At 37.1% G+C, this 15,957-nt stretch overlaps 1 protein-coding gene across 1 annotated transcript in view; it reads left to right on the top strand.

Annotated features, from left to right (window-relative positions):
• The window catches only part of LOC136245248 (uncharacterized), a 201,949-nt gene that overhangs the window by 52,321 nt on the left and 133,671 nt on the right, over nucleotides 1-15,957 (top strand). Inside the window, exons 9-17 of the mRNA XM_066036736.1 lie at nucleotides 2,484-2,759; nucleotides 3,523-3,798; nucleotides 3,885-4,135; nucleotides 8,431-8,632; nucleotides 11,204-11,307; nucleotides 11,489-11,596; nucleotides 11,805-11,868; nucleotides 11,920-12,024; nucleotides 12,086-12,359. Coding sequence (XP_065892808.1) covers nucleotides 2,484-2,759; nucleotides 3,523-3,798; nucleotides 3,885-4,135; nucleotides 8,431-8,632; nucleotides 11,204-11,307; nucleotides 11,489-11,596; nucleotides 11,805-11,868; nucleotides 11,920-12,024; nucleotides 12,086-12,359 — 1,660 coding nt within the window. The remainder of the gene's footprint in view (nucleotides 1-2,483; nucleotides 2,760-3,522; nucleotides 3,799-3,884; nucleotides 4,136-8,430; nucleotides 8,633-11,203; nucleotides 11,308-11,488; nucleotides 11,597-11,804; nucleotides 11,869-11,919; nucleotides 12,025-12,085; nucleotides 12,360-15,957) is intronic.

Raw genomic sequence — 15,957 nt, 5'->3', positions numbered from 1 at the left:
TGTGTGAATTGTTTATAGCTGATCTCTCTACAGGACAACTTGTTTCTACTGAACTCTCTGAAGGGTAACTTGTTTCTAGCTGATCTTCCTACAGGGTGAATTGTTCTGGCTAATCTCTTTTTGTTTCTATTTTTGTTTCTAGCTGATCTTTCCACAGGGTGAATTGTTTCTAGCTCTACAAGGTGATTTTTTTTCTGGCTGATCTCTCTACAGGATGACTTGCTTCTAGCTGATCTCTGTACAAGGTGATTTGTGTCTAGCTTACAGGATGATTATGTAGCTCATCTCTTTACTAGGTGAATTGTTTCTAGTTCTCTACAAGATAACTTGTTTCCAGCTGCTCTCGACAGGGTAACTTGAAATATAGTTGAACTCTCTTTAGGATGACTGGTTTCTAGCTGATATTTCTACAGATGACTTGTTTCAAGCTGATCTCTTTACAAGATGAATTGTTTCTAGCCAGTTTGCAGGGTGACTTGTTTCTAGCTGATCTCTCTACAGGGTGACTATATTGTAGTTGAGTTCTATACAGAGTGGCTTATAACTGAGCTCTACAGGACATAGTTGAATGCTTAAACAGAGTAATTTATTTCTTAGCTAACTGCTTTAGTAGGGTGACTGCTCTATTAGAATATCTCGATCTTGCACTTGCTACACTGAGTTGGATCTTGTGTTATAACTCTGTTACTTTAAGTTTGATTCTTCTACACCATTGAAGGGCCTTTCTAAGATGAATATTCCACCTGTACATCAATTTTCAATTGGTTCCTCTGAACGTTTCTTTTTTAGTAGGCGTGACAAGTGAACATTTTTTGTTAGCTAATCCCGATTGCATAATTGTTACACACTGTTGATTTTTTTATTGTATCTTTAACTCGATTACTTTCAACACACAAAAGGTTTGAGGTTTAATAGTTAACCTATTTACCTGTACGTACCAATTTTCAGCTTCTTCCCATAAACGGTTTACCCTGTAGGCGTAACAACAAATTGGTGTTATTTTTCATAGATAATTGCCAATAACCCCTTGACTATTTATCCTATTCCAGCCAAATTTGGTACTCAAATGTACCTTTATATCCCCCTTCCGTGTGCCAAATTTCAAGGCAATTGGATCTGGCATTTGCATTTTATAGCAGTTTTTGTGAGTGTGTGAAAAGATGAAGAAAAATAAGAAAGAAATGAAGAATCTAAGCCAATTTTTGAAGTTGCATATCTCCGGAATGCTCGAACCAATTTCACTCAAGTTTGGTATGTGGTGTACTGACATTGGAGGGCGTGTCCACAGCAAAAATTGTCTTGTTTCGTAAAGGCAGCACAGAGCTACGGAGGTGTGAAAAGTTCATTTTCTTTCTTCCTGTCAATATACTCATGGGTGTTGCGTGCTGGCTTCTTGGCCGCACGACACACTACTGTGTGTCTTGATCGCAACAAGTACGATTATTGATTTCTTTTACCATATAATCACTACAGAATACAGCAACTATTGAGACAACTACAAGCTACATAAAAGGTCCGTTTATCTGCCTCGTGATGGCTCATGTGTGTCCCTGCTATTATTTTTAAAAACTCACAGTACTCAGCAAAGCTGCCCTGCTCCATCGTCTCACTCTGGAAACTCTTTTCATCAGTCCTCACATGCTGTATTCAAGGTTATGTGTGCTGTGTTATTATCAAAATTACAGGGTTGTACAAAAGGACATGCCTGCAAATGTACTCCCTACACATAAGTATATGTACAATAACATTCAATGAGCACAGCATTACAAAAGCAAAATAACTTAACAAACAAACAAACAAAAGAAAACAGAACAATAGATCTTGTATAGTCAAACTATATCAGAAAAGATAACAATGTAAGACTGAGTGGTGTTGACTTCTTTATCTGTAGGTTAGGTTTCTTACAAACTGTTTCAGGTATGTTTACTTGAGGGGCTGTGGCCCGACACTGAAACCACTTAATGGAGGCTTGCCTGTGTGCTGTAACAGGTGTTTAGTGGTCCAAAAGTTATATAGTGGGCCTTTCGAGCTACTAGAAATAGCATATCCTCTTGGTTGAAAGGGGGTGTAACCCCTTCAGTACGCGAACAAAGATTAAGAGCAGCCTAGAGGCTTTGTCTAGAGAATTTTCATAAGGAAATATGGTAGACAAACTATAAAACAGTTGAGAAAACAATTCTGTGGATAATTTGTGATTTAAAGTGGTTTGTTTGAACTACACATCCTTAGCAATGTATGGTAACATAATTGAATAATTACAAAATAATTAGTAAATTAAAAAATATGTTAACTGAATAAATTGCATGTAAGCAAAGCATGCTGTGTGTTATTTCTAACTGCCAAGGTGCCTGGTTTTTAGAAGTAGCAGCACAGCATCAACTTGTTCTTATTTATATCAATGTATCACTGAAGTAGTTTATGTCATGTAGCTCCTTTGTAAGCTTTTAATCATGTTTCATGTCTTTGTTATATCATGTATGTAGCTTTAGAATTGCCAACCATTTTGCTACATAGTGAAGTTGTAAAGTTTATGGACCTAGCCAGTTTTACTTGTGAAATTAGTGGAACCCCTTCAATATCAGTAAATTGGTCATATCCTATCAGTGATGAAAGAGTAAACATTAGGAGTGATATCAATCATGATCAGATAATCTCCACATTGACCATAGAATCAGTTCTGTTTAGTGATGCTGGAGAGTATGTGTGCACAGCCTCAACACAAGGGTTAACTGGTCGTGTACAATATGATCTAACTATTGGTATGTACTCAATAGTGAACAGTCATTATAATTTCTTTGTTGTGTTGCTAAGTATGTGAAATCATACGTAAGTGTATGTACATGATTTTAATTTTGATGTGCATGCATACTGTATAAATAAATGCAAGTACTGCTTACAAGCTGTTGTTTAATAAATTATGTAGGGTCATCTAAACCATGGAATAAGAATAACAGTAGACCATGCATCAATTGTTAAGTAAATAATTAATTTGACCTGCTGACTGTAAAATTACAGCTGAAGGCAAATTATACTTGTGTTGGTAATATGCCAGCCTAATGTTAGACATAATAAAATTATAATACTTGTGTAATCAAGCATAGTTTGCAATGTATTGGAGAAATTTACACCATGTAAGTATAATGTCTGCTACAACATCACATTTAAGAACTTAATGTTCAAGTTATTCCTGATAATAAGTAAAAACAATAAACTGCTACCCTCTTACCCTTAAAGGGTGCTTTTTGTTGTAGGTCTTTCAAGATCAAGATACTCTAATAGAACAGTCATCATGTGTGGCACAAAATTATTAATTTAACCATTTATATAAGAAATCCACTAGAAGGCTAATATATTCATATGCACAGTAAGTAAACCATCCTGAATCCTATAATTGTAATTGATGTTAATGTTGTAACACTTCTTCATTCACTTTGTCATCATACAAAACAATATAAGAAACACTCTACATAGAACATAACATAAATACAAAAAGCACATCAGATTTCTGTGCTTCATACATAGTTCCACAATTGCAAGAAGATGTTCAAAATATTACAGTACTAGAAGGACAGTCTGCACATCTGCAGTGTATACCAGCACCTGATAGTCTGATAGTACAGTGGAGTTTTAATACAGGGATTTTACTTGAGTCAGAAGAAGTTATACTCTCTCCACCTATCCTTCACCACACTTTAACCATTACCAATGCTCATATTGAAGACAGTGGAGTGTATACTTGCTATGTGATGAATTTTCAGACATTGGTTAGCGTAAATATAACACTTAAAGTGCTACCAAGTAAGCATAAGGATACTTGTATATTGTACATGCATGTATGCCTTTTCATGTGGTCCCCATTGTAAACTTTTTCATACCTTATGCAGGTTGTCAGCCACGTTATGTTGATGGAATGTTATGGGATAGGCACAAAACTGGTGAACAAGCTCGTATTAGGTGCTCAAGGCTCCACAAGAATTTTCGCCCTGGAGTATACATTACTAGTACATGCAGTGATAATAAAGAGTGGAGTGATGTACACTATTCCAGTTGTACTATGAGACAAGATGCTAATCCGTTAATTATAATTGAAATATATGGAGGAGTCAATATCTCTGCTTTATCTGCAGCTAGCAAGGTAAGTACAACAAATGTTTAAAATTACTTCTATGCACAACATTGACCACAAAATTTTCACTTTCAATAAACCATTTCTTGCTCTGCCTTTTAAGATGAGTGTAGTGTACAAAGACTATCTGTACATTTTCTGTTAGATAAATGTGGTTTCACAATTCCTGGCATTCTTGTAAAGGTAGAATTACTAATACATTGTACATATTAAGCAACAAATTTAAAACAAGAAATAGTGCAAAATTAATATTAAAATGTAAAAATAAATGGCAAGGCTGCTCATATAGTAGTGAAAATTATTTTAAAGTAAAGTCTAACTATTAGTTTCCTCATGCCCACCCACAGTTTCTCACCACATCAATATACATATAGCAACATACACAGTACATATATATAGTAGTTGTAACATGGGCACAAGTGATTTGCCTGAAATATATGCACGAACACGAGGGCAGAGTGCGAGTGCATATATTTCAGGCAAATCACAAGTGCCCATGTTACAACTAATATATTCCACTTGGGTGATTTACCTGCAAGTGTGGGAAACTGCAGGAATGCTTTGCAAGTGTATTTATATGGGACCATGGGAATTTTGATTGTGGATAACATCGTAAGAGCAACGACAAGGCACTGCTGAGAGGTTGAACATAAGTGTATTGACATGAGTGTGCAGATCGCTTCAACTGTGGGTACGCAATTAAACACAGGAAGCCTAAATGCGAACTGAACAACTCATAACAAAGCTTAAGTGCATTATAAAGTACTTGCTATACTAGCCACGAATAAACTGAAGCAGTGAATACGTTTACAGCGCTATGATGGCTAGTCTATAAGTGCCACGACCAGTCACTACGTGTGTGTGACATTGCACCAGGTATCAAAACAGCAATATAAAGATGATTCAAGTGTTCCAAAGTACTTACTTTATTAGCCATGAATATACTAAACTAGTGAATATGTTAACATTAATGGCCAAATCAATTAAGTGCTATACGCCCAGTGTCTGGACATCGCCACATGACTAGAATGCAATCAAAACAGCAATATGAACTAACCTGTGACCTTCTTCATTCAGTAAAACGATAAAGTATCTTTATCCCCAAGTTCATGATGTATGCTTTGGCTCACCTTACAAAACTAAAACCCACTATCGATCCTGTGAAGTGTCACTATATTAAAGCAGAGAAGATCACACAGTTTCGTCAAAGAAATCAGATGATTTCTGAGAATGCTTGGAATGCATTAATGAGAATAGGAGGTAGTATATACAAGTTATATCACTCCTAGGAGGGATATAACTTGTATATGCTACCCCCATACCCCCATTTCTCGTTAATGCATTCCTGAGCACTGATAGCAGGGATATTATACCACTTATACACCTTCTCTTCCCTTTGAAGTGAGGTGTGAAAGTGGTATATATATACCATGATCACGTGAAACTTCAAAGGCCCGCTGGTTGCTTATAGGGCATATGTACCACTTTCACACCTCAGATCAAAGGCTCAGACTGTTGTATATAAATGATATACCACAGCAAACTGTAGTATATAACTGATGTACCACACTTTGTGGTGTCCCACAGCATTCCATGTGCAGGTCTCAACAGTCAACAAACTCTCAACATTTACATTCCATAAAGTCCAGTAAACAACATTATGCAACTTGTTCAACCCAGGAGGTGATACTTATAAGAGGCCTGTTTCTATGGCAATTATAGTTGTATTAGACTTTGAAATATTTTGATTGATTATTAAGCAATAATTGTACATTTAAACTTTGTATATAATCACATAGATATAATCATATAGAGTCTCTCACTGTCTCTATAACGTCCTTTATGGGTCAAACAGCTGATCAACTGATATGTCTTTTAAAAGCTCATCAATGTCATCTGTACTGTCTTGATATGAACCAGAAAAAGATATTGGACAGCTTGAAAAGTTGCAACTGTTAAAGATAAATGTTGGAGCAGGGGGTGGCAAGTGTTGCTTTGTAACAAACTGATCTTGGCTAATCAATGAACTTCTATGACCTACAGCTGTGGTAGAAGAACCATATGCCACCAATTCTGTGCCACTACCATTTTCACTAAATGACTGGTCATCTGTAAATCATCGCTGTGGCAGTCAAATTGAAACCTCTTGCCTGGTTGGTCCTTGGGGTGATCCAAGGCAGCGAGTGCGTATCGGGGTGTATCACGCGCTTGGACTTCCAGGGCTTGCTGCTTAGCAGCCTTTGTACATTCTCCAACAGTGTTCACAGCACTAGTTGTAGCACTTGCCTTTCGCTTCAACATCAGGCGCAGTAATCAGGCAGTATGACTCACGATTCATGTCGCACAAATCGTCTTTAGCATTGTCTTTAGCCAGCAGAGAAACGCTTGGTGGTGAAAAGTCGCGGCAGTTAACACAGGGACACCAGCCAGGCACTTGTAAACAATAATGGCTTGCTAGTTCATCTTCAGGTAACAATCCAACGTTGTCTTTAACAATCAATGTTTTACTTACGACTGTATTACTACCGGGAGCAGTAGACATGACAATGAAAGTAGTACATAACAGTTATAACCCGGATACTCGGGATATGACAAAAATATATGCACTCGCGCCCTGTGGGCGCTCGTGCATATATTTTTGTCATATCCCTCGTAACCGTGTTATAACTATAAAATATACCCCAACCCACAGGTGCGTATATATATATACCTACCTGAGGTGAGTATATATATACTCACCCAGGTAAGTATATATATACTCACCTGGGATGTCACGTGACACATTACTGTGTCACGATTATGGGCTGATAGCCCGACGTGGGTGGGCAAACGACGCCCATGCTAGCATGACTAATCACCCAGATGACTCAAGCTAATAGCCTTCGTCACGCTAGGCGATCAATCACCCCAGCCAGTAGGAGTCCAACCACTGGACTCATTTTATACCCATACCTAGTGACTTTGATGATGGGTGGCAGCAAGTAACGTCGCTCCTACGTTTGTTGATATGAACGGACAAGTCCTGGCGATATACGGAGATATGTTTACTAAGTCTCACAATCAATTTGATTCTTCATTGTGAGAGCTGAATTGTGAGAGGAACGTTTCCAGCATGTCTACCATGCCAAACTATGGCGAATTAAGTGTAAGTATATACTTTAAGTTGGTTTGTGTGCATATGGGTTGTTAGTAAGTAATATAGTGCAGATTAATTTAGAAACATGGTATATATCATATGAACCATGGCTCACTTCTGTGTATTGTACTTATATACACCCCTCCTCCTCAGTCATCGGAAGTTTACTGTTGATAAACTCCCTCTGACTTCAGAGTCAGGGTGTATATAAGCGCAATACACCTCGTAGCCATGGTTTATATATTACATATATACCCAGGGCTGCCCAGAGAAATTAGGAGGCCCAGGGCACAAAGAGTTAAAGAGGGGCCCCAGGAGCAAGGAGGGTTCCACTCTGAATCACAAACTTCAGCCTAACTGTAAGAAAAAAAACAAAAAAAAAACAAAGGTCATTACATGCTGACAATGACAATAGCTGCCCCTCACCAACCATATCTCCTTATTTATAACTACATACATAGCTTGCTACACTGCTCCTCTGAAGAACACTGTGACTGCTCTATTAGAGTATCTAGATCCTGACTGCTCTATTAGAGTACATTGATCTTTTAAACAGATATTCAAGCATCAAGGGGCCCTTGATGGGGCCTCCTGGGGCCCCTTTCAGGCTGAGGCAACCGTAACTACAAATATATATATATATATATGTATGTATGTATTATGTTATACTACAGATATCATATTATTCAAAACATATACCAAAAGATATACAAACTTAGAAAAGATGTTATGTGCAAGGCAAAGCCTCACACTATAGCACCCTTTCCTAAATATATGATATCTGTAGTATAATATGTTAATACAACATCTTGTCTCCAGTAACTGCAATTTCTAATGTTTTACACCATTATTAGTGAATGAATCCGATCTGCATTGTTGAGAAATTGGTAATTAATTTTATACATGTGGCCTAAAGTATAAAAACATTCATGCCACTTCCATCTGTTCATCCCTCTCTACTTGTATGTAGGACTTTATAATTAGTCTACCTATACCATTCAAGCATCAAGCTCTCTATATGTTTAGTTATGTGTTGCCATCCATCTTTTCAACACTAATGATGTCAGTCTTTTTATGTATGTGTATTATATTGGTGCTCATGTACTTGCTTGTTTCAATTAACCAATATGTAAATGTTTGAATTAGTTTATATACTCTTTAAAATTAGATTGTACAATTTGTGGAGGGTATGAACTACATTATACTAAGAACAACGAATGAAGTTTTTGAAGCACCTACCACTAGAGTAGTCACAGTGCTTGTGGAAGTTGCCAATAGCACTATTTCAGAGCATCTATCAGCCAATATTACGAGTAATCTTACATTGGGAAATAATGAAGACACTTTTGTAACATCATTTCAGCCATCACGTACGTATTTGTGTTGTGTGAGGTGTATTATTATCCTTGGTTATTATTGCATTACCTTTGTTTAAAATGTGTTTGTAAACTCATATTCATACCAAATGGAGATGTACCGATCATTGGATCGGTGATCGGATTGGTTATCGATATGGCATTTCTCTACCATATCAGTAATTCTGAGAGCTGATATCACTACTGACAGATTGCAGGCAAGCATGAGCACTATTATTTGCAGTAATAAAGGCCTTCTTGTTTGCTGTAAATAAATAGAAAGGCTCTTGATTAGCTATGCTATAAAGAGCAAAGTTACAAGAAGCCATACAATTGTATGCTAATGAATGCTGCTATATACTATTGTTATTATTCTTACGCAAGTCTTTTGGAGAACAGTAGTTGTTACACTTTAAAGAATAGCACCTCAAGATAAACAGGATGATCTGCTGTGTCAACCATCTTGTTAACTTATCAAAATGCAGAGTAATCTAGACAAGTGTTTGTGGGAGCATGTATTAAATTTTTTGTGGTGCCAACTTGTCTGGGTAGTGCGATAGAGGCCACACCACCATAGGCAACCATGCAGTTATAGTAATATACTATGTAGTTCAAGTTAATAGTAGCTAGATAACTACACTAGTAGCTAGTACTGTTAGATTTAGAGTATATACAAATATCAGATTGGCAATCGGTATCAGCTCTTTTAAGGTGCAGATTAATTGGATATCAGTACAACTGAGAAATCTGTATCAGTTCATATCTAATACCAAACAGTAGAGTAGTACTATTTAGTAGGGATTCCCCCTAAAGTGGTACATGTCATGAAAAAGCTGCCCATAAAAAGCCACATCTCATGCATTGAAAAGCACCTTTAAGGAACTGCTACTAAGGCCTAAAACAGTTACTGAAGCCAAATTACAATTTTTTTTAAAAAATCTGCAAAACCTAATTTTTCATCTACCTGCCTGCCAGCCTGCCTACCTGCCTGACTACATTTGCAAGACCAGAGGCTAAATGCACACAAATACCACCATATTTCACCACAATAACAAGCTCACCAGTGGCATGTGCCTTTTGGGGTTCCAACTAGTGTCTAGCTGCCATCTATGCTTTGCCTTGCCTTTAATCTTCAATCATGCATCTTATTCAACAGCATAACCATACCAAAGCACCATATAGACTATTTCCATATGAAGACATCACAAAATAATTTAAGGTGTGCACACTGATAGGTAGTAGCCTCACAACCCATGAGTCTTGATTACCAGCTATTAGCATGATAACGCCCCTTTACAATTTAGCCACACTAATAGCAATCAAGTGGGAGCAATATGCCCCTTAATAATTTTGTTGTGTCTATTGCAGTCATATCCACCCACCCATTTGGTGTTAGCACGTAAAAGGAGGCACAGAAATACCATGCCCCTCACATAAATTAGTCATGTGAGGCCCACTCAAGATGCTGTAATAAAACAGTTACCCTACTACTAACAACAGCCATTTGCTATGAGGTGAGAACAAAATCTCCAAAGATTCTCCAAACAAGTAGATGAGATTCCTTGAACTTATCATATATTTTGCTATATACAAAAAGATTAGAATTAAAATAAAGTAAGAATTCAAGTAATAAAACTAGTGAAGCAAGTGTGTCACAGTGTTGAAACCGGGTCGGGTCATCCAGGCCAGGTCATCCGGGTCCGACTTGGTTTACAGATTATCCGGGTCTGACCCGTATTGGATCACGTGAGAAACGAAATTGTTAGTTTAACGACGTGAAACTTATTAATGCTAGTCGCGCAGCTCTTTTGTGAACCACGCCCACTTATTGCACTACAAACAAATGCTAAGCCACGCCCATTTATTTGTAAGTGCAGTCTGTAGAACAAAACCATGTCCATTGCTGTCTGCAAGCTTATGTGGAGCCACACCCACTAATCGATTATTGTACAAGTTGTACATAGTCTAGTCTTGCAGCAGGATAACTACTTTTTGTGAGCCACACCCACTTTAATACATTGGGAAATTGTAATACTAGGTATGCACGAAGCCACATCCAATTGCTGTCTGTAAACTTACAGTAGCTACGCGGAACCGGCTTAGTTATCACATAGCTACTCGCTTACTCAACACGAATCGAACGTTCAAAATGTAGTCTTACTCGCTCGAGACTACCCGAAACATAGCTCTTATTGCACGCCTCAGCTTTAATTAATCCGGGTCTGACCTGGATTGCTATCCGGGTCAGTGGTAGTGACCTGGTTTCAACGCTGGTGTGTCACATCATGATATTACAACAAAACAATTGTTACAAAGTATCATTGTAGGGATATTTCCACAGGGCTATGTTGTATTACCATGATACACTTGTTTCACTAGTTTTTACCACTTGGATCCCTACTACATTTTAACTTTTGAATGCAGTAGTCTATATGTAAGTCATTATACTTCTCTAATTGTGGATAAATTGCTCCATGCATGCTGCAGTGTAGTAAGTTAATAATGAAACAAGGAACTGAATTATGATAACATACCTGTATGTATGCAGACATAATAATTATTATTGTTTTTAATATACCCATGAAGATCAATGTTCTTGTAATGATGATACACTGACAAGAAATGGTCTATGGTACATATGCATTGGGCCAAGTGTACCTCCCTGCACTTTAAATGGTGAAAGTTTCCAGGTTTGTGATCGTGTGATAATTTATGCAATGCATGTTTTATGTATTTAAACTTTTAGATGAACTGTACTGCACATTATTGAGCATGCATGTACAATAGTTAGCATTGAGTAAAGTATGTAGACTACATGACTATGTATTTTAGAGCACAGCTGCTGTCATGTATTCTTTCTATATAAATTAGTGTACAAGGCCATCATATGCTGGTAATGGAATGTTGTGTGGATTAGACTCTGATAGCGATGGATATCCTGACATTCGGTTGGACTGTACAGAAAATAGTTGTCAAGAGGTCAGCTTTAACTGTATCGCTGTTATCATGATTGTATTCCGTACAATTGTTTAAATTATTAATAGAGTGCATGTGTAATACTGTACACAGGATGCACTCAAATTAACATGTGTGCACTGCTTTAAAGGCAATAGCCTTGTTCCAGCACTCCTGCCTTATTAATTTTCTCTAACTACACCATTGTCATAATTATTTGTTTATCATATAGGATCAGTGTCCTCATGTTTACAATGAATTTGGAAATAGTCCAGATCCATGCTCAGCACAGCAAGGTATATAGAAAATTCTTAACCACAACTGCACACTTCTTTGAAATTAAACAGGCATGGGTTGTCAACCACAATTTGACGTGTGGGGAATACAGTGGCAATTTACTAACCCTGGGTCTTTAGCAGCACAGAAATGTGTTGGGATGGCTATTTCATCAGGTGAATAGAATTATAGATCAAATTCACAGCAAAATATTACATGTGAATATCAATGATATAGGGCTAGCCTACAGAAGGTGCTCTCAAGATAGTGTGTGGGATGATATGGTTAATATTACCCAGTGTCAAAGTATTGAATTACCGGTGATAAACACCATTATAAGAGATCAGTATGACATATTAACTAACACCTTTATAAGCAACTTTAGTTCAGTGTTTGATATTACTGAAGTGCAGCAAGCAAGTGAAGAATTATCCTTACTCACTACTACATCATTTGCTATGGTGCCAAATGATGTAATCACAACTAATGAAATTATCAAATCAATTGTCAGGTTAGTTATGCATTGTAATAATTATAGCTGTTCTGCATAATTATGCTGTGACATTTAGTTATAAAATGACATCTCATGTACAGTACAGTTAAAGTTTTCCAAAAGTGACAGCATGAAAGTTGCCAAAAGTGGAAACTTTTGGCTGCCAGAAATTGCCAAAAATGGTAATTTTTTAGCAGTCCAATAGTTTCCAAAATTGGACTTGTAACATACCTGGAGGCTAGAGTATGTAATAATATATTAATTAAGATTAAAACTATATATCAGCTACACAACAGTTACTGGCAATGACATACTTATTCTTACATAAAATAGTCATATTTGTGTACTATAAAGCACTACTACTAGTCGAGCTTATTCTAATGGGGTAATGCAGGGGCGGATCCAGACTTTCAAAAAGGGGGTTCCACTTTGGTTGGTAATGGCAACTGTAATCTACGTAACTATGTACCTAGTTTTATTAATTCCTAGCAAATAATTGCTCCCCAGCAAAGTTTCCAAACAACATTATGATAATGAATATTTTAGGGCAGCTTGTGTTTTGGAATGTATGCTGGAAAGTGATAGAAAGATGTTATTGGCATGATCAAAAAGATTCTAGAATCTAAAAGTTAATATTAAATTAATCTCTTAAATATTTTAATTACATACCTTTGCATTGTATTCCTTTTATAATTAGAGTCATGATTAGCAGCTACGTATGTACGTATGTAACACTTTCACACCTCAAATCAAAGGAGCTGCCTGGGCTACATTTCATATGTACGTCCTGCCAATACATACAAAATGTAGCCTGGCTAAAGTGGGCTACAACTGGGCAGCGATTATATAGACGCCGAGGCCAAAATAGATTGTGGGGATTGGTTAATACTCATGTGATAGGCCTGCGCCTATTATGCCGGAATAATCTTGAGAATAATAGGTCGCCAATTTTGTGAGAATAATTCTGGAATAATAGGATGGTTACAGGCATAATTTTAGAATAATCAGATGACCGCGGGAATAATCGGTGGAATTAGGGGGCGTGTCTCTTCTTGATTACCTTGAAGAAAGAGTTAAGCTACTACAAATGATAAAAGATCGATATACTCTAATAGAATGCTCAAATACTCTAATAGAGCAGTCAGATCGTTTCATGTTAATAATCTGTAGCCAGCATCAGGAATTTAACTGCATGATTATCTGCAATTCTGAAACTTGTACATCTTATACCAGTGTATCTTCTTCAAATCTTTGAACATTATTATCTACCTAACCTAGTAGCTATAAAGTAGTTACAGCATATTATTATAATATACTAATAATTAAATACACTTGAATTATTACTGTAGATAGCTATTCTAAGTCTGCCGTAACTATTATGGATAGAATAATGATGTGTAAGGTGGAATGCTTCATATATGGCTATTAATAATTCGGACAAAACTACTTATAGCAGCATCTTGAAAACTAAGCAACTAGCTACAGATATATACTGAATGAGAATAATTATGGAATAATAGGCTGAATACAAGAATAACAAAAAGAATAATAGGAGAATTTTTTGGGAAATTCTGGAAAGAATAATAGGTAAAATTTTGAGCATAATAGGCTCAGGCCTGTCATGTGATTTGTATGCACAACTTTGATTTGGCCTTAAAAACCACTAAGATGAGCGTGTTTTATTTATCCTTGCTATCCTATGTGTTGACAAATGTTGGGATCTAGTGCTATAGCTTAGTTTAAACCATTTCCACTCATTTTCCACTCTGGACCACACCCATTTTACTGATATACGAGATTACCACTCTATACTGACGAAGTAACCACTCTACAAGCAAGCTTACCCATCTAGGCCTTTAGTAAATTCCGTAATTATGCTATAAACGCTTCAACAGGAGTGTTGAAATATTAAACTCGCATAATCAAACTTCTCCATGATATTTTTAGAACTTGTCTGTTTATCATAGCCAAACGTAACCAGAACATACCAGCTGCTGACCCATAATCAAAAATTTCAGGCATGCATGAAGCCGGCGCGCCACACCGTGAGTATATTAACAGGAAGAAAGAAAACGCAATTTTCACACCTATGTAGCTCTGTGATCCCTTATCCGATTGGAACCAAATTTGCTAGAGACGTGCCGCCCAGTTAGGGGAGTCTACATACCAAATTTGAAGAAAATCGCTCCAGCCATTTCCGAGATACGAGCGAACAAAATTTCGTTTTAATTTCTTCGTTTTTTTCTTCTTCATCTTCTTCATTTCGCACACTTCGCAAAATTCGCCATAAAACACGAATGCGTGCTCGGATTGGGATGAAATTTGGCACACTTAAAGGGCTCATTAAGGCGGATCTCCGTACCAACTTTGGTAGGAATCCGATGAACATTCACGGAGTTATGACCGATTATTTGCGTAAAATAAGGTCGAAGGTCTGTCACGCCTACAGGGTAAACCTCTTGGAGGAATCAGTTGAAAATAGATATGTAGATGGAGCAACCATCGTAGGAGTGCCTTTTTGTGGTTTGAAAGGAATCGAGATAAAGACCATGGAGATATTACACAAAACCCAACCTGTGTCAAAATTACGCGATCGATTTTTATGAATAAAAAAATTATTAGTTTTCGTGTCTACCAGACAAACCGCTTAGAGTAACGAGTTGAAAATCTGTATGTAGCTGGAATAATCATCATAGAAAGTTCTTGCAGTAGTACAGAAGAATCGGATTACAAATCACTGAGTTATGATTCGAAAGGCAACTACGAGCAGCAAATGCGAGATCGAGATACTCTAATAGAACAGTCACCCTAATAAAGCATTCAGCTGCATTTATAATTTACTCAGTTATATTACATTGCAAGTTATTCTTTAGGGAATTCAGCTACAAACAAGTCACCCTGTAGTCAGATCAGCTAGAAGAAGATACCTAATAGAGAGTTCAGCTACAAAGAAGCCATCACGTAGAGAGTTCAGCTCAAATAAATCACCCTGTAGAGAATTCAGCTACAAACAAATTTCCCTGTAGAGAGATCAGCTAGAAGAAGTTACCTTGTAGAGAGTTCAGTTACAAAGAAACAATCGTGCAAAGAGTTTAGCTGCAAACAAATCACCCAGTAGAAAGTTCCGCTATGAACAGATCACACTGTAGAGAGAAACAAGTCATCCTGTAGATAGATCAGCTAGAAGAAGTCACTTTGTAGAGAGTTCAGCTACAAAGAAACTACCATGTAGAGAGTTCAGCTGCAAACAAATCACCCTGTGGAAAGATCAGCTAGAAGAAGTTACCTTGTAGAGAGTTCAGCTAGAAACAAGTCACCCTGTAGAGAGATCAGCTAGAAACAAGTCACTTGTAGAGAGTTCAGCTAGAAGAAGTCACATTGTAGAGAGTTCAGCTACAAAGAAACTACCATGTAGAGAGTTCAGCTGCAAACAAATTGCCCTGTAGAGAATTCAGCTACAAACAAATCACCCTGTAGAAAGATCAGCTAGAAGAAGTTACCTTGTAGAGAATTCAGTTACAAACAAATCACCCTGTAGAGAGTTCAGCTAGAAACAAGTTACACTGTAGAGAGATCAGCTAGAAGAAGTTACATTGTAGAGAGTTCAGCTACAAAG

The sequence above is a fragment of the Dysidea avara genome, chromosome 15, assembly GCF_963678975.1.
Source record: "Dysidea avara chromosome 15, odDysAvar1.4, whole genome shotgun sequence".
NCBI lineage: Eukaryota > Metazoa > Porifera > Demospongiae > Dictyoceratida > Dysideidae > Dysidea > Dysidea avara.
This window is presented reverse-complemented; position numbering and strand designations above follow the sequence as displayed.